This window comes from Tribolium madens, unplaced genomic scaffold (assembly GCF_015345945.1).
Source record: "Tribolium madens isolate multiple individuals breed KSU strain unplaced genomic scaffold, Tmad_KSU_1.1 Scaffold_96;HRSCAF=242;Tcas5.2_LG5, whole genome shotgun sequence".
In the NCBI taxonomy this organism is placed as follows: domain Eukaryota; kingdom Metazoa; phylum Arthropoda; class Insecta; order Coleoptera; family Tenebrionidae; genus Tribolium; species Tribolium madens.
In genome coordinates this window covers 6,342,839-6,362,059 of record NW_025401068.1, presented here as the reverse complement: position 1 = coordinate 6,362,059, position 19,221 = coordinate 6,342,839, and the positions used below count along the sequence as shown (strand labels likewise).

The window sequence follows — 19,221 nt, the reverse complement described above, 5'->3', positions numbered from 1 at the left end:
AACGCAAAAAACGTGAAATAAACACGTAATTAACGATTCCGCATCAGCAAAAATAAACAATAAAAGAAAGTCATTTATGGCAGTTTAAAACTCCGTAACTATTACATAATCAGAAAGTGTGATAACATTTACCATTGTGTATGACAAGTTTTTACTATAAAAGGAGATTCTTATTTACTGCAGTTTACAAAAAAAATGCGCTTTTTACCCCGTCCCCGACTTACCCTAATATTTATAATTTAATTTTTAAGTTGGTATGAAAAACATCAACATCACCCACCAAAATAAAATGCTAATTTTCTTAACACAGGAAAAGACAAAAAATATTTCAAACTTGAAACAAAAAATGCGAACAACGAAGTTTGTTTTTGTTGTCTTTAATTTATTAGACTCAGTAAACACATTGTTCTGTTGGCTCCCCTGCAGCATCAAAACAAACCGACTTGACAGCTGACGTTTACAAAATTTGAATTTAATTTTCTTTATTTGGCATTTTAGTCCAGTTTTTGCCTTAAAATTAATTTTGACCGACAAAACATGGTAACGACCTTTTATTTAGCTCATTGTTGCATGTTTCACATTGATTTTGTCAAGGTTATGGACTCCTCAAGCATACTTTGAGGTTATGTCCCTCAACCGTCGAAATGTCCATCAATGTAACTGTCTCCGGCAACCCCGTGCGTATAAATCGCGGTAAAATGGTGACTTCTTACGACCCCGTGAAAACTGAATTCGAAAAACGCCGTTTGATGCGTCTTGAACARGTCCGTCAACAATCAAAAGATATCGCTGAAACTGTCCGCAATAAACTAAAGAAAGAGAAAACCAAGCAGTTGTCACAAATTGAGAAAGATGGAGATGTCAGGTTAAAAAACTGGCAAGCGCGAAAGTTGCTAGAGTTGCAAAATCAGTACCAAGAGGCGCTTGATGAGATCGGGCTGGGACACAAGGAGGCGGCGAGGGTTGCTGATGAAGAAGAGGCGTTTTTAGAAGATGAAGAGATCTGGGAAAGAGTTGCGGAAGAGCGGGGACGGGAAGCGGCTCAAAAGTTGCAAATTGAGCGAAATGAGGAAAGTTTGAAAAGGGCTGTGCCTGTTCAGAGGAAGAAATTAGCGCGAGATGAAGAAAATAGTCGGTCAAATGCTGTTGTGAGAAAGACAAAACAGAAGAAAAGTCCCTTCAAGAAAAAAAAGATACAAGTGTTTGATTCTGACAGTGAGAATCGGGTGCCGCTGTTGGAGGGATTGGGAGAGGATTCTGATTGGAATTCGGATTTGGGGGCGACTAGGAGGGTTACTGGTCCACGGAAAGTGGCCACGGAGGCACAAACAAGTCCCACAATTTTTGAAGGTAATAAAATTTAATAGAAACGTCCTTTTTACTCAAAAAATTTCAGTTCCGACAAGCGATAAAGCTGCACAAACGAACATTTATGAAGGTACTTTTCCGAGCACATCCGAATTTCCCCACGATACTCGAATTTCCGAACGAATAAAACGCCGAGTGATTCCTAAACCAGAAACGGATTATTGTAATTTTGCTGAAAAGGAAGTTTCCAGAGAAATTGGTTTATGTCCGTGCTGTTTGTGTCATGGGAAACACTTTCACGGGGTTGAACCGGTAACAATGGACAATTCACCCGAGGTTCGGGCTCCATCGGCAATGTCCGTGAGACATGAAAGAAAATCGGAAAAGGGCCAACCGTACACACAACCTCAGAACTTGGACGATGTAGTTGCAACTACGATCCCTCAAAAAACGAACACCACGAACAGAGAGGATGCTAACTTGAAGCCTAATGATAGTAGTTTGAGGCAAACACAGCGTATACCGCAAAGGCCCGATCAGGTGATTAAACCTAAACCAGACATTCCGTCAAAACCTAAGGTTACTTTGAAATCGACTAAAAACCGTCCAAGTAATTTTGGAGGTGGCCCAAGTCCTCAAAAAGTGCAATTCTACGACCATCCAAACCGTTACACAAAGTTCTACCTCCCGAAATCTTCACAAGTGGAAAAAATCGAGGACGAAAATCTCGTAATTTCACCAAATGTCTTGAGTGAGGAAGAAATGTACGAAAAGATGCGTCAGAGAGACCGCGAGGCCCACCTCAGAGGTCAAGTTGCTTTAGAAAAGGAGCGAATCCAAAGAGAGTATCGCGACTTGATGAAAAAACTCCCAGTTTTACAAAAACAAGAACGCATTGCAGAGATCGGTCTCGATAAAGAGAAGTATCATATGTCGGGGGTTCGATTGGAAGAATTAGAAAAAAAGAGACAAAACAGGCTTGATAACGCTTATGAAGAGTTACTAGTGCGTCACAAGCCGGCTACTGTGACCCTCCCGCGAAAAAATGACGATCGGGGAGAAAATCAAAGTTTAAATCTAGCCTGGGATGTCGATTTCGAGCCCAAAGATTCGACCAATCTCAACCGTACCGAACAATTGAGTCATTTATTATCCACCCTGAAGTCGCAAAAGAGTCATTTACTCAAAGAAATTGAAAATACCCTTTCGAAAGAGAGCTCGAGTCAGTTCGACGAAATCAAGTCGAAATCGACAGATTATCCTCGACGGAAACGAAGTCGAGACGAACGCCCAATTTCCCCCACCATCAGTGATGTAATCCCTGAAGAGGAATCCACAACAGTCAAAACGAAGCCGAGTCGAAAAAGCACCGCTGTTGTCCCCAGTCCGCGCAAAAAACGCAAAACTTCGCGGAAAGTCCTCGTAAGACAAAACAGTAGTACCCAAACTAGCCCAAAGTCAGGCCGAAGTGTAGCAACTTCGCCTCACGTGAACACCCCAGTCGAAGATACATGCAAATGTCCGAAGAAAGACAGTTCGGAGGAAATCTGCGAAGTGGTGATCAAAATCAAAGACGGGGAAAAGCCGGAAGTCGTAGTACAGCCGCCGTTTACAGAGAAGAGTGTCAAAGTGATTTCGGAAGTTGAGGAGAGAAAAGACGCTGAAAGGCCAGCATCGTGGCGCGAGGAATTGACTAGGACTGCGTCGAGTTCGAGCACTTCATATTTAGAGCCCCCACAATCTGGGCGGAGCGACAAATCATCCGTTTTGAAAAAAGTCGGAGAGATGTCGAGGACTATGGACAGTACTGTTTCCAGCGGAGCGAGTGCGAAACAACTCGATCCCAGACTTTTGGTTTACATTAAAAAACTGTTGAATATGTCGAGGGCTAGTATTGATGATTTGACAGTCAGTACAGCGAGTGATGTGTCCACACCGAGTCATAGTGTGGTTGAAATGCCGAGTAACAATCCACTTTTGAAACTCTTAAACGTGATGAGGTACTACAATTTGGATGTTGCAGACTTGCAAAAACAATTGAGTTACGAAACTGACGAGAGTGGTAGACATTACAACACTAGTGAGAGTATTGCTGTTACATCAAGTACCTCCGAGGGTGACAAGTCTGTACAATTTAAATCTTGTACTCAGTTAGACTCAAGTACTAAAGTCGAAGGAAGGAAAATACAAGACTATGCCAATATGGCGGCATCATGTACGAAAAAAATTTCCAGCTTGACAGCAATGATTGAGAAGGTGCGTGCCGATAAGAAGAAAATGATGAGTTCTGGAAGTAGTGGCAGTGATAAGGACTTAACCCTCACTTCATATTTGCAATTACCGGACAAGAGCGGTGAAAAAGATAGTCCGAAACAAGAAGATATTGATGCTAAACTGCTAGATATCGACTATAATTATGCCGAAAAATTGAAACAGTTGAGTAAAGARGAACTGGAGGTTGAGAAACAGAAAGTCGAAGTGAAAGAACCGACAGATGAGGAGCTTTTAACTCGATTGAAACGGCTGTTACAAGATAGTAAACAAAATAACAAAAATAAACACCACACTTGTTCCTTAGAAAGCACCAAGGAATTTTTACAAAAAATAGACGACACTTGTGTTAAACTCCTCAATGAAAAAAAGCTAGTTAAAGATGAACAAGAGGGCAAGACTGCCGGTCAAGTGTCCGAAAAAACATCAGTTAGCCTTAAAGATGACAAAACACCCTCCACGTCATTTCCCCTCCTTTTAGACATTCCGAAACTCCCCCGTCTCGAGGCACCATCCCTGGAAAAGAAACGGAAAAAGCGTCCCCCGCCTACTAAATCCTTGCGGCCGATTCCCGAACCTGTCGTTCCACACGAACTGTCGACTATAATCGAAGCCGACAGTCAACTGTCGGCCAAAGCCGAAAGTCCTATCAAACCTAAGCGGAGCAAAAGTCCCAAAGGGAGGCCCAGTTCTGCTGGTTCCAAATCTGGTGAAGTCCCCGATATTTTAACCGAAGTTGTCAAAGATAAGTCGTCAAATTCAAGTGACTTTTCCGAAATGGAAACAATGGAGACGATGTTGATGAGTATCGGAATGGAATGGGCGATTCCTACATTGAAGAAAACGCGAGAAGCGTTAGCACTGACGTCGAGTTCGAGCGGCTCGAAAGAGAGTGGGGAATTGAGCTTAAGGGAATTTTTGAGTAAGATTTCGAGTAGTTCGGATGTTATGTCGATGAGTGATTCACAAGGGATGTCGTTGATTCATGATGATAATAGGATGACGTCGACGCCGATTGCGGGGTATGGGGAGAAGAAAGAGGGCCAGCCGATTTTTTTGACTGACTCGGATCTTAGTTCGGTTAAGGAGCATTCAGGTAGGACGAAGGATGTGGAACAAAGGTTTTTCGAAGTAATGGAACAGTCGGGAAAGAAGGACTGAAATAAGATATTGGATCATCATCATGATTTTTCTATTTGTAAATTTAGTTTTTTAATAAAGTTGTTTTTACTAAACGAATACGAAAGACAAATGTTAGCAAATCATTTTCACAAACATTTCTAAGTTACTTTATTAAAAAAATCTAAAATTGAAATATACTTCTATTATTGAAAAAATTTCACTTTCTAAGAACTTCAGCGGCATGTGTTCTTAAAGTTCTAAAATTACATTATATCAGATTTGGGATTTTTTAAAATACAGTAGTAATAATATAATCGTTTAATAAAAAATGACGTATGTACAATAAAAAAAAGAAGTAGAGAGGTATTTACAATTAAAAACAGAATGGCACGTTACATTTCTAAATATCACTGACATTTAAATGTATTTAGATTACAGGTTCCTATAAAATTTTGCTTTAAAATTGTAATTTTTTTTAAATCACAATTACTTAAAACAGGTGGGTTTGCCATTGGAAAAAACAAACTTATTTTTTTTTATTAAGTTAATAGCTTTGTTCAGTGGCTACTATTTGTTTTTCCAGCCATTAAAGTAAAATAAATAGAAATTACGTACAAAATCACAATTGTCTAAATAAACTTAAAACACTTTTGCTTATCGTGTGGTATACGCGTCTTAAACAGAATCGAATCGGCCCTATACTGGGTATTAAGCAACGGCGTGTACCCAAACACTTGTGAGAAAAAATTAATACATTTGTGTCTCTCTTGAAAATGCGTATCATCTTCGGAGAGACTTTGAGGGCAGCCCGGGCACCGGAAAGTCCACCTCGAGGTGACTTTAACCGGCGGCAACCTCGTTATATGACTTACCAGAAAATTCATGGCTATGTCTTCACAATTCATGTACTCGTCCACTTTATCTCTGATTGCTTGAGGCAACCATTTCCAATATAAATGTAAGTAATGTCGGTGCAGAAACGCCGCCCCCGTCAAAACCATACTCAACTCGCAGCTGTAGTTCGAGTTGTACAGCCAGCTGTTCTGCGTGTTGATATCCCAGGCATGGTAGCGACCGGGGAACCCCACAATGCGTTCCCTATGCTCTCGCCAGACCCTAAACCCGAAAAGAATTTCATCGTGCCTCAAATGGGCGTCGTCATCAACGGACAAAATCGCCTCCGTTTGGAGGTTATCAAGTGGGAGAAAGCGGTTATTGAGCGAGTTACGGGCGGCTTTGACGACATGAACAGGGGCCCCTATATCAGGCCAGCGAAGCTCAGGACTGGGGGGCCTCGGCGAGTTCCATACGACTACAACCGAGTTGAGATACGGCAGCCCTCGGAGCCTTGCAATTGAGTCAAGTAGGACTTGCTCGCGCTCGTATGTTAGAAGGAGGACTGTGAATTGTTCCCGGGGGCTATTACCACCTAACGCTTCGGAGAATTCTTTGCCTGCACCCCCTTGACCTTGACCAATTGGGCGGAAACCCCGCCCTGACCCCATAAACTTGGCATCTGACGGTAGGAGAGGGTCAGTCGGGAGGGCTGGATACAACCGGAAAGGGTCTCCCCAGTCGTTCCACATCTCGTGTCCTTGTGTTAACCCCAAACTGTAATTTCGGCGAAACGCGGGACTATTATAAGGGGGCTCCAAAGGCCCTAAGCTCTCCTCTTGTTCCGTTTCCACCGGAACGGTCACTTGAATCGGCTGGAAAGTTTCATTAAACACAGAAATGGCCGCTACTGTGTCTATGGGGATTGGAGGAATATTCAGCCTATCACGGAGTACTGCTACGATTGTGTCAAGTGTGCTTTGTACTGAGGCCAAGTAGCGCTCCCACACGAGCCGCCCCTGACGTCTCATTAACAAAACGTCTTCATCTGGCATGGCGCGCAACAAGAAATGTAATTCCGTGATCCGTGCTCTCGGTAAAAAAATTGCAACTCTACGCCACTGAATTACTTCATCGTAAGCCAATCGAATTTGGTCGCCACCTAAAATCACAGGGATGGCTCCACAACGCAAAGCTTCGTAAATCCGGGCCTGTAACAGTGTCGTTGTGACCAAGTCGGAGAAAGTTGGAGCGAAAACAAGCACGAAGGTGGAGTCTCTTAGGACGGTCCTGCGAGAGCTATCAGTGCCGCACAAAGCCCAGTCTTGGGGCCCAATATTGACATTATCGTCGCTAGCGGGGACGCACTCGAATTCAAACAGGAACCTGTAATTGTTCATAATAATTAAAAAAAATGAGGCGCTAATGAAATTACTTGTCGGCAGTGTTCGTCTTGGCCAACTCTTTTAAATGCTCGATTATAAATTTATCGAGTTCGGCGTGTTCTCGATCCAAGTCGGTGTCGTCACCATGTAAGGGGTTAGGAGTCTGGGTTTTGGTACTCTTAACTTCACCTTGAAACGTCAAGAGATATTTGCGGCGCGCGGGCAACATTTGGGGACACTCTTGCCAGACATCGCCTCCTGGAGGCCCCAAAACCGGCGATACGATTAAATCAAAACCGGGCCTGTACACCCGAGACGAGAAAGTGCTCTGAACTAAGATGGCTTTGCCTGAAACCAAATGTAAAAAAAGAAAACAATTGAATTATTTTTACCAGTGTCAACTGAGGAAAAAACATCCCCTGAGGCAGCGGTGAGGTCCCTCCGAGCCAGATTAAGCAAAACGTGGTTGCGGCCGTCTCCACCCCAGTAGGGCAGCCGTTTCAGGGCGTTGGAGTCCAACGGGGGGAGATTCAGGTGATTCCCCACGTTCTCGCTGATGTCGTCGACATCTTTCAGCGCCTCTCCGACCAAAGCAACAAAAATACAAGCCTCTTTGGGGTTGTTCGTCAGGTGGGGGTTGTATCCCAGCGTTTGCTTCAGTGTTGTCTTGAGGAAACCATCCACGTCCCAACCGTCGTTCATGACCGGAAACTGGTCTGGGTCATATAAATAAACCGGGAACCCGGAAGTCAAAGAGCATCTTGAATGGTCGAAACAGGAAAACATCCGGCAAAATTTGATCTGAGATGGCGGGAGTGATGGGAGGATTGGGGGGATTTCGTCGGCGGTTAAGCGCTTTGGGAGGGCTAAGTCTGGAGTATTTTGTTGGAGGGCTTCCCGTTGCGCCACTTCCGCTTGTTCCACTGAGATCTTCAAGCGATTGAGATTGGTTTGCTGGTGGGCGAGTTCTTGTTTTAATTCTTCAATGTTTTTGGTGTAAGACTGGATTTCTAAAAGGAGTTTTTGACGTTTGCGTTCCATATCTCGCAATTCGCTCAAAACTGAGCCTTTAATTCTAATTAATTCCTCAACTCCGATTCTCAAATCTGGTTCTTTCATGGCGTTGAGGTCTTCAGGAAGGTCTAAATGCGAATGGGCGTCGTGTGTGATATGATTTGAACTTCTTTCGATGTTTGAAAGGTAAAAGTGGGTAAAAAGAGGCGTTAAAATTAAAATTATGAAGACCATAATGACGATTCGAGATAGTTTGATTTGAGTGAGCTTTTGGCAAAATTCTTTGCCGTATTCAACGAGAGGCAGCATTGTTGGCGTAAATTTTAGAAAAAAGCAACCGAAAATGGATTAGAGTGTAGATAACCTCACTAATTTGCACAAATCCATTGTTGGGCCTTAAAGTATTTTTTTTATACAAGTACATTAACCCATGGCTGGTGTGCGTATTTCTTATTTATTCTCATTGTTTATCTACACAAGAAATTATAAACAGATCTTAAGAAATGGATTGACCAACTCAACCCCTGCTGTTTTTGTAAAAACTAAATGCTAAATGCGCTTATTCTAACAAGCGCCTTCTCCTACAAACGCGAAGTACAAAAAATTATTACTTTTATAAACTAATTAAATAATTTTAAATTATATAGATAAAAAAAAGTTATAAATTAATTTTTAATAATTTATATTTAATTGGATTTTACAAAATACAATGTTAAATTATAAAAATTAGCTCTCATAGATATTGGCGTTTGTGCCTCAAGGCATTATCACAAAATTTACGCTATTTTCATATTTCTGTAGAAGATGGCGCTTGTATTTCTGTCAATTGTTCTGTCAAAAGATATCAAAACAAGAAGTATTTTTATCGATTTCTGCGTTAAAACCTCTAGAATATTAGAATGACCGCGCCAATGGAACGAATCCAAGTTCTCGACTCTATCGAGAAAGATATAATTACGTGCCTACATAGTGCAGGTATTTTTCAACACTTTAACCTCACAACCGTTATTCCTAACCTGAAAAATTCCAGGACAAGTTTTCGTCGAGCTTAGTAAGGAGAAATCAAGCTTAAAACAAGCCGAAAATCACACTCAAACCTTTCTTAAGACTTTGGGGGCCGTCGAGAACAAATTAACAGAGCAGATCAATTACCTGACACAAGTGTCAACGGGACAGCCCCACGAAGGTTCGGGCTACGCTTCACAGAAGGTTCTTCAAATGGCGTGGCACCGGTTAGAGCATGCACGGTCTCGTGTGAACGAATTAGACAGACTTAAACTGAAACACATGCAAGGACGTAGAGTGCAACCTCCTAATGGTCAAGGGTTCGGAAATAACGTTTCATCAACGTAACTTTTATAGATTTATTTACAAAATATAGTTTTTATGGCACTTGTATTATTTTTGTGTACACTCTCCGTTTTGGTGACTTTTTTTCGCTTTATTTCGTCTCCACTTTTCCACTTCTTGACGTATTCGGTTTACGTCAGTGGCGTAGGTCCGGCAACAGCCCCCGACCCAAGTGACTCCAAGGTCGAGCCATCTTTGGACGTAAGTGTCCACCGGCTCGCATTTGTCTCGGTCAATCCACCTAGAATTTGATTAAAAAACAATCATTATATTAATGATGGGGGCTTACCCGAGCTCAACTTTGTAACTTTCCCCACTGTTAGGGTACACGACTAGTGGAACCGGATTTTTCCTGTCTTTATTTATCCCGGAAATGAGCGATTCGACGAGTCGGGGAGCCACACAGTTGACACCCACTGCTACCAACTGTTGCGGGTTCAAGTCGTAACAATAGCGAGCCACTTCTTGAAAACTCTCACCGTAAGCCAAGGATTTGCCATCTTGCTACAAAGTCAAAAATGTATCATTTTTGAAATAAAAAATAATAATTGAGGACTTACCCGAACACTGAATGAGAGCCAGGCTTTGGTGTTTGGGAATTCTTTTCTGAGCAATTCTACTAACATTTCGGCCTCAATTTTGCAAGGGATAGTTTCAAGAGCCAGCAAATCGACTCCTGCTTCCACTAAAGCCCGAATTCGAGGTATATGCCACTCCCTCATTGTCTCAGCGGGAGTACTTTTAGCATAAGACCCTGTATATTCAGATCCGTCATGTAAGGACGCACCGTAAGGTCCTACGCTACCTACAACCATTGGAGGGGCTAAAAATTGAGTCTTGAAACTGCCTTTTTGGTACAAATTGTGTGTTATTACGCGAATTAGGAAACTCTTTATTGTACCRTTGACAGGCAACTCTTGCAAGTTGCACCGACTCTTTAATAAGTTCATAACTTTGCTCTTTAGTAAGTTTAAGATGTTCCATAAAGCCCTCAATGCTAGCTTGGTACGAATTAGTTATAACGAGATCAGCTCCAGCTGTAAAAATATATTTTTTTTCTTTGCAACTTTTATTGTGTTTTTCTACCTCTAAGAAAATCCAAATGTGCGTCAATGATAGCTTCTTTATCCGTGGCCAAAAACCGGGCGCTCCACAAAACATCACCATCGATCTGCTGACTCACGTGACAGCTCAGTTGAGTGGCGAAGCCCCCATCCAGGACCACAATGTCCCTTTCATCTGCACTCATTGTGTCATTGTGGSGCTTCTCTGAAGAACTGCCCACCCCAGGCGGTGCCATCTGGAAAAAACGGCGTCCGTGTTAATTAGCTCCGATCGAGCGAAAATTCACTGAGGAAAAAACGAAAATAATGTATCSGTGAGGTTTTCCGGTGGCCTTCATCTCGCAAATGGATGATCTACACGTGTGTTGATTTTCCAAAGTAAACAATGCCAATAACGGAGTTTCAATGATGTAATTATTTTTATATAGGGGAAGGCGGAACAGGTGCTCGATATCAGGGAAATATTGAATATGTTTTGCGGGAAATGAGTAACAGTTGGGGGCGGATTGGAGGTGCGGAGGAGTCAAGGGAAGCAAATGGAGTTACGAGAACGGGGATCAAAAGTCATTTTTTACGTATTCCATATTCCATACGTATTAATAGAACTTTATTATTTACATATTTCCATAAAATGATAAAAAATATACATAATACGAATGCGGGAAATTGGATGATAATACAGCCGGGGAAAGAGTCATTTTAGAAATTGGTAAAAATGTCATTTCCTAAAATCGAAAGCAATAAAGTTGGCAAATGACTTTTAGCAATGCAGAAAATTTAACTTAATTAGCTTAATTCTAAATTAAAATTTAATTCGTTTTCTGTAAACTGGTACTAAATAAGTATAAAGCTTTATTAACTGCATTGTTAAATGAAATCGTTAATTGATAATGGTATTAAATAATTAAAATGCTTTATTTATTAGAAAAATTTTTCAATTAGTAGAAGTCTAAAATGTCTCCCACATTAAAGTCTTACATTCAAAATATACAAGTTGTCCGGAAAGTCGTGCACCTCCTTGAAAGAGTGTAATTGGGTAGTCCTCCAGAATATTAAAAATTTTTTATTTTTGGACATTTGACATTTTTTATGTCTATTTAATGATACTGATTATCTTGTATACAGGCTCGCCAGAACTCGCGCCCCATAGAAAAATGGCCAGCGGCCATAGGTCGCTAAAAATGCAGCCGAAGAAGTAATTTTTGCTTGCATAAGAAAGTTATTAGAATCTTAAACCTACCAATTCCAGAAGGGAACCCAAGGTGTGGTTAAAAAATTATATCCGTTGCAAGGTTACAAAAATAATACCAATTTGCTCAGAACTTTCAAAAAAATAGCTGGTCTACTGTAATTTTGACAGTTATTAATGTCAAAACCTGCTAATTTCCAGTATTTTTCTCGCTAAAGACACTGATCTGAAGAGGTTGTACACGAGCATAATGAGACAGAATAGTTAATATTATCAATAATTATCAAAAATTATTTTGAAAACTTGATTCGCAAACATTCTGGAAATTTCCGATAAACCATCTTTTCTAAAACTTTTTCACAGTTATTGTTCTTTTCTAAATGTTGAAGATATTCAAAAGATCTGATCTAGAGAAAAAGGGGGTCATGTTATTGACAAACCACATCATTCTCCAAAAAAACAGCCACAAATTCATCGAAAAGCGTTGCTGAAATGCCCACGGAATTTTATTTAAGTAGTCACTAAAAAACAATGAAATTTCCGGCAGCAAAAATGCTAATATTTCGTCATAAATGTACACATCGCAACAATCTTCTGGGTTTTTTAATAAAAAAGCAACCAAGGAGTTATAGCAAGCTCATGGGGGTGGAAGAAAACAATAATAAATTGAATACATTTGATAAAGATAATGTATTAGTTTTCAAGCTCTAAATCGGCTTTGTTATTCTATATCAGATGGAAGAAAAAGTTGAGAAGGAACAATACCTGTGAAGAAGTTTTAGAGAAGTCGGTTTTCAAAATAATTTTTGATAATTGTTGATAATAATTAACGATTTTGTCTCATTACACTCGTGTACAACCTCTTCAAATCAGTGTCTTTAGCTAGAAAAATACTGGAAACTAGCAGGTGATGTCACCCACATGACATTAAAAAATGTTACAATTACCTACAGTAGACCAGCTATTTTTTGGAAGTTCAAATTGGTATTATCTTTGTAACCTAGCAACGGATATAATTTTTCACACCTTGAGGTGCCCTTCTGGGATTGGTGGATTTAAGAGTCTAATAACTTTCTTATGCAAGCAAATATTACTTCTTCGGCTGCACTTTTTGGCGACCTATTGCCGCTGGCACTTGATATTTTTCTCTGGGGCGCGAGTTCTGGCGCACCTGTACGTTTTTTATAATTATTTAGTAAAGGTGCAAAAATTTTGCTAACAAAAGCCATAAATAACACTAAACAGAGTTACAATTTAGGATACTTCTAACAGCCTGTARCAAAAAAACTTAAAAAAATAATTTTCCAACAGAGATTAATAGTCAAAGTGCAAAATTTAAACTCTTATAACTTCAAAATTTTTACAGATAGATTTTTTAAACATTTTTCTTGTTGTCTAAGGCATCGCCGGATGTGTCACGGAGGTGTGCGACTTTCCGGACACCTGTATGTTGAGCAAATTAAAAATAAATTAATGGTTAAGAAAATTAAAAAGTATTTGTAAATTAGTCGGACCAATCTGTTATAATTTCTTATTTACGTCCGACTAGTAGACATAAGTTAGAGGCGACATTTTAAACATTATCTATTTCTACTAAATTTTTTTTTTCTTTCTGTTACTATTTTTAACGCTCGAGATGGCGCTATCGAGCTTTAAAACTCCATCTCTCATTTATTTAAATTTACTCAAAAAATTATTTGATTTCCGTAATTTATCTCCTCCTGAGAGTGCATCCCCTGCGGTGGCAACTTCGCCTTCTCTCCCAGACTGATAACACCTGATAACGCACTTTTTAATTTCGAGTGTCGGTATAATAATTAAGTCGTTGTCGCGATAAACCCATCGGTTTATTTATAAYTCTCAATGTTGCCAACATAGCCTCGAATAATGAGCTTGACCGATAAGCACGGTCTCGCCGTTTGTATTATTACTTTATTTGGCTCGTGATATCATTGCTGGTCATATTTAATACGTGAGCAAAATAAGAATCTCGTCTTAATTATTCACAAAGTTTACGACGAAAAAATGAAGTTGCATTGTAAAAGCATTTCCACGTTCGCCAATTATAATTTACACTTCGTTTAGGATTTGCAAGTTTTTGCAGCCACAGGCGAAAATGTAAATTTGTTTTATTGTGAGGAGGTAAATTGGATCGCTAGTCACGAATGAGGCAAAGAAAGAGCCACTCTTGTGGCTTTTTTCCTAATTGTTTTATTAGATAAAAGTGAGGAATGGGAAAAATTGACGGCCGAGACAAGGCATTGTTCTCACATTAAGCGATAAGATTTTTTAAATTTTAAGGAAACTGTTATCTTAAACTCATTGTTTATGTACCTTTTAAAAATAATAGAAAGACGACATAATTCGTAATCTCTGTTTAAATATAAGCACCGGAATTTTCATTTTGGGTCCATTTTTCACCAGAGAGAAAAATACATAATTTTGAAATTGTCTTTCTCCACTAAGTATTTCGAAAATGACAAAAATTATTTTTTAGTTGTTCAAATAGCATTTGCAATCAGTTTTTCTCACAAAATATCGTAATGGTAGAAAAAAAAAATTCTGAGGCAAAGCAAAGAAAACATGATAACATCACTTCATTAATTGAAAATAATAAGCTTAAATCGAACTCTTATGTCATATAATAGCAGTATTAGGTATACTAAATATTGACGAAAAGAGCCAACTTTTATTTGATATTTTTGCCTTAGGGGATGAAAGAAAAACTCTTGAATTACTGAAATTGTATTTATTGAAACGTCAAAACAGAATTGGGGTTAATAAAAGAACGTAAATATGATTTTATGAATACTTGTCCACCATCTTGCTTATAAAAATGCACTTAAAGTTATTCATTTCGAATGAGAATTGCACTATTTCTAATAATTTATTGATTGTGTTTGATTAAAAGAAAGTAATTGTTAGATTTCTAGACATTAAAAACAATAAATCTAATCACAATTTCAACAAAGCGTTTGTATTTGTTTGAAGCACTCAAAATGACATACAACCAGATAATAAAAATTGTTTCCGTAGTCGGCGATAAAAAATCCCGGCTCATTGAATCTATGCGAACAAATCAAGCCGACTTTCTAGGATCCACAGAAATTAAAACCATTTTTATTGCTCTTAAAATGTTGGAAGCCTGGAATTGAAAATTTCTCCGACTTAACTCGCTGCTTATTAAAATTCGTCTCAGAGCAATTTTAATTTGACTGCGATAATTTACCTTGGGAGTAGTCTAGACTAGGTATTGCTCCATTCGTCTTAAAAGGCATCTCACTCGGTCGTTTAATTATTAGACGGTACAGGGCGGAGTAATGAAATTAGTCGTTGATTACACATCCGACTGTAACGTTAACTCACTACAAGATGTTGAGATGCATAATTTTCACCTAACGGACTCCTATAACTCGTACATACATCAACGCGATACGGTCCTGGTAATTTAACCACGAACGACGCAGTTTTACGAAATTATTATTAGAAGAGATTTTGTCGCTAAAAATATTAAACACTTTTTAAACAATTTTTGGGATTTTGTATAAAGTTGCATCAGATTTTGAACTCGAGACCTTGATTACAAAAAATCGTAGCTTAACACAAAGTCGATTATGTCATTAAGCTGATAACATCCGGAAAATATAAACAATTGCAGTTGCTAAGCCGATTTTCATCTCTTTTGTCGCTCCTTTAGAAACATCTATTTTGTTTCAAGTAAACACAAACATAACTTGTTATGTCCGGTTTTTAAAAAAATCAATCTTTGCAATATATTGATTGGATCAAGGGTGGCTCGTCACTTATAATTTATGCAATAATATCTCATTTAGGTTGTTTTAATCACGTTTCCATACAGACTAATCACAGTAGCCAGACAACGCCATCTTGAATATTAACGATAATCATAATGTAAACTTGATGTCAAATATAGTTTATTAAAACAAAAAGAACAAACTAAGGTCATCTATTGAAAAATGGATGTGTTATAACACTGTGTAAATAAAATCTACATGACAACAAGCTATCTGATGAGCTTCTTTATGAAAACAGCAAGTGGCAAGCTGTCATTAGAARCAATCACCAGCAACTTTGATTGAGTTTCTTCTTAGATGACTCCGGCGGGGCTTTCCCCTAGGCGGGAGTCGGGAYGCAAATATGTTTATTTACATACATGTGTAAACTAGAAATAGTTTGTATTGCGACGATTGAARCTAAAAATAAATGGGCGAGTGTTTAACCGGTTAACGGCGCTCAAATTTATTAWTCGAGTAGATTTAATTGTGTTATTTTGTTCTCGTTGCCAAAAAGGCTGAAGTAATAGTGATTAATCCATGATACGGACAAAGTTTGCAAATTTATTTAAATGTTTGTAATCCTGTTTACAACAAATAGTTGCAAAACAATTGTTTTGATATTGCATCACACAGCATTGCAATATTAATTTTTAATTTCATGTCACTAACGATAAAAATAGCTTTTTGTTTATTTAAACTTAAAATCTGTTGTTCTTTTAATGACATTATCAAGCCACGTGACCATGTCACAAGAGGACGCCTCACAATTTAAAATTAAGAGACTGCATGTCTAGGTTTAGTAAGTATATTAAAATTATTTTGTTTTTAAATTTTTCAAACCTAAATTTTAAAACTGCTTTGTTTTATTAAACTTGAACTTGAGAAAAGTATGAATATGAAGCAAATATAACAAGTTTAAAATTTAGTTTTTCTTAAAATAATCAGCAAATAGCTAGGAATTTTATTATAAATTTCCTTCAATTTAATAATAGATAGCAATCTTGTGTGGCCACAAGAGGTCAAAAGCCCTGAATCAGAAATATTCTTGCATCTCAAATCTTTAAATTCTTATTGACCTAAGATTGTTGGCGTTTGGGGCGCCAAATTGAAATTTTTATAACCTTGTACAATACTTTTTTTAAGTGGGTGATAAACCTCCAAAGGTCATTCGACTCTGACCTCTGATACTCGATTTGCTCAAAACAACGTCAAATTCTCGAAAAATCTAAAAATTAGATATAATACGCCAGGGGTTAGTACATAGTTGAGTCCGGCCCCGATTTTCACTACCTCATACCCGAAATAAAATTTGAAAAGGTACTCACAATTTCCTCGTTTTATTTCAATCACAAAACGTCACCAACTGTTTCTACTACGAGTAGTTATGACTAGAACATGTGCTGATAGCGACCGTGCGTCGGTCGCTCCTCCTTTTTGTAGAATAGGCGATGATAAACTGTTCACAAACAGGCTCATATCTTTATATTTGTGTGTTGTTGGCCGTGTTTTAACACGGTCAAGGTCACGATTTAGCGCCGCCGCCAAGACGATATTTGTTTTGAAGCAGTGGGAGGTCAATGGGCGCAATTTGATGGCTGCTGGGCTGAAGACGGACCTGGCCAGCCATGTGATGCCACAATTAGGCAAAGTGGGCACGGATGATTGATAAGGCAGTGGCGTAGAAGGTAGAAGAAAAATGGAACAAACCAAGGAATTGTTTACAGGGTACGCCAGAACTCGCGCCCCAGGGAAAAATGCCATATAAGATAAGATACCAGGAACATGGAAAAAAAAAAATTTATCTATAAAAATTGCGAAGTTGTGAGGGTTTAAAGTTTGCACTTTGACTCTATTCATTTCTTTTGGAAAAATAATTTTTCAAGTTTTTTTGCTACAGGCTTTTAAAAGAGAAAAATTGTAACACTGTTTAATGATATTTGTGGCTTTTATTGGCAAAATTTTTGTCCCTTTACTAAATRATTGTAAAAAAAACATATACAAGATCATCAGTATCATTAAATAGATATAAAAAAATATCAAATGTCAAAAAATAAATGTCAAAGTTTTATGGCAGATAGAATTTTTTAAACATTTTTTTCATGTTCTTGGTATCTTACCTTACTCGAAAATTTTCTCTGGGGCGCGAGTTCTGACGCACCCTGTATAGTCAAGAAAACCGAAGAATTATTACTTTTATTATTTTTCTATGACTAATAATTATTTTTATTAAATTTGCCACGGGATTTAATACTTGTTTAGCGTATAACAGTATTTACGTAAAATTATTCAGAAGGAAAACAAATCATCAATTTTTTTAACGAAAATATTAATGGCAAAATTGGTAGTAGTTTATTTCCATGGACACAAAATTTATTTGTTTTTTTGTCTATAGTTTTGTTTAAAAATTACGATTATGTTTTTATGTTGAAATTGTTAAGTTTTTTGATGGATCTGTTTGTACTATTATCCTATGATTGATTTAAACTAGGATTAAATAAATTTACGTAATCTTGRAATCTGAATATTTATTGTGCGTAATCTGTCTGACACAACAATGCAGACATGAATGTAAAACTCGAATCCCAGCAGGCCGGAATTTGAAAAATTCCAATTATTGCCCAATCTGTGTATCAGAAATTCAGAAACCACCAAGCACTGCGTGTCCAGTTTCGGCGTGGGTGTAACAAAGGCCCTTTGGCCGCAACCCTTCCTCCTGTTGCGTGCAAACTCTGTGATTTATTTGATTTTCCGTTCCATTACGGCCTTGACGTATCCGAAATAATGTCGTAAAACGGTTCCATCATCCACGATCGCGCCATAACTTGCTCTTCTCGTTTCTTAAATCAGTGCTGCCACCCTAATTGCGTTTCGATTAGGTCGAGTGTTGCGGTGTTTACTGTTGCGATTTATGAGCCGCCGGAAGGTTAATTTCATCTAGTGTCGAGTCGGGTTAACGAAAAGTGAGAAACGGCATCAGAAAGCTCCTGCAACGCGACACTTAAGCTCTGGCCGTTGCCTAGCCAAGGAGCTTTATAAATAATGCAATGGTTTCATAAATAATAGAGCTTGGGGGATTCTCCGCTTGTCGATTGCCGTATAAATCTTTGCATCGGCAACGAGATCATGGAGATAATGCACGGCCAGGTTTATTCTCTTTTTCAATTTATATTTATTTGGGAGCGCACAATTTGACCAAATAAAAATCTGCTTAGACCGAAACGGAAAACTTAGACTTTACGTAAATATTTAAGGGCGAAATTCATATCTCGCGAGCGATATTGAAAGCGCTATTGGGCCCGTTGTTTGCTTTCCAGCTTGCATCTCAACTGAATCAACATTAAACACTGGTTGGTTATTTAGCCATTTTTATTTATCCTCATTTGCACAAGCAACATGTCGGAGCTTCTTTGTGGCGGCTCTAAGACTCGTCAGTCGAAATGCTGCAACAAGTGGTGTCAGAGCGATTCCTAGCTCGCTGGAAGGCTTGACGATATTGATTTCTTTAGTTCTGATTGAACGAGACATCTCCAGTCCATTCCTAACCAAACAAGACATGAGGACACGGAAGACAAAAGTTGCCAACAAATAAAAGTGCATGATTGGAAAATCGAGGGTTTCTTTTAGACTAAATCATTAAAAAAATATCTGTCTTTTGTAGTAGGTAATTAATTACGAGTAAATTATTAAGATTAGTATTATACAGGGTGCGCCAGAACTCGCGCCCCAGAGAAAAATGCCATGTAAGGTAAGATACCAGAACATATAAAAATGTTAAAAAAATTTTATCTATAAAAAGTTATGAGAGTTTAAATTTTGGACATTGACTCCATTTATTTCTGTTGGAAAAAAACTATTCCAAGTTTTTTTGCTACAAGCTATTAGAAGAG

The 19,221-nt window shown here is 38.5% G+C and overlaps 4 protein-coding genes across 4 annotated transcripts; 2 read left to right on the top strand and 2 right to left on the bottom strand.

Annotated features, from left to right (window-relative positions):
• Positions 1-410: 410 nt before the first annotated feature.
• Positions 411-4,825, top strand: LOC123012677. Its single transcript, XM_044410749.1, has 3 exons — positions 411-540; positions 595-1,350; positions 1,397-4,825. Exons 2-3 carry the CDS (start codon positions 645-647, stop codon positions 4,738-4,740), a joined length of 4,050 nt encoding a protein of 1,349 aa, XP_044266684.1. The 5' UTR covers positions 411-540; positions 595-644; the 3' UTR covers positions 4,741-4,825.
• A 179-nt stretch (positions 4,826-5,004) lies between these two features.
• Positions 5,005-8,458, bottom strand: LOC123012679 (exostosin-3). Its single transcript, XM_044410750.1, has 3 exons — positions 7,313-8,458; positions 6,971-7,268; positions 5,005-6,921 (listed from the first exon to the last, which is right to left on the bottom strand). Exons 1-3 carry the CDS (start codon positions 8,241-8,243, stop codon positions 5,331-5,333), a joined length of 2,820 nt encoding a protein of 939 aa, XP_044266685.1. The 5' UTR covers positions 8,244-8,458; the 3' UTR covers positions 5,005-5,330.
• A 289-nt stretch (positions 8,459-8,747) lies between these two features.
• Positions 8,748-9,326, top strand: LOC123012576 (mediator of RNA polymerase II transcription subunit 11). Its single transcript, XM_044410595.1, has 2 exons — positions 8,748-8,909; positions 8,965-9,326. The coding sequence occupies exons 1-2, from the start codon at positions 8,834-8,836 to the stop codon at positions 9,285-9,287; spliced, it is 399 nt and encodes a 132-aa protein (XP_044266530.1). The 5' UTR covers positions 8,748-8,833; the 3' UTR covers positions 9,288-9,326.
• On the bottom strand, positions 9,285-16,796 carry LOC123012575 (homocysteine S-methyltransferase 2-like). Its single transcript, XM_044410594.1, has 6 exons — positions 16,660-16,796; positions 10,371-10,584; positions 10,160-10,321; positions 9,845-10,107; positions 9,574-9,788; positions 9,285-9,525 (listed from the first exon to the last, which is right to left on the bottom strand). Exons 2-6 carry the CDS (start codon positions 10,582-10,584, stop codon positions 9,333-9,335), a joined length of 1,047 nt encoding a protein of 348 aa, XP_044266529.1. The 5' UTR covers positions 16,660-16,796; the 3' UTR covers positions 9,285-9,332.
• Positions 16,797-19,221: the final 2,425 nt, after the last annotated feature.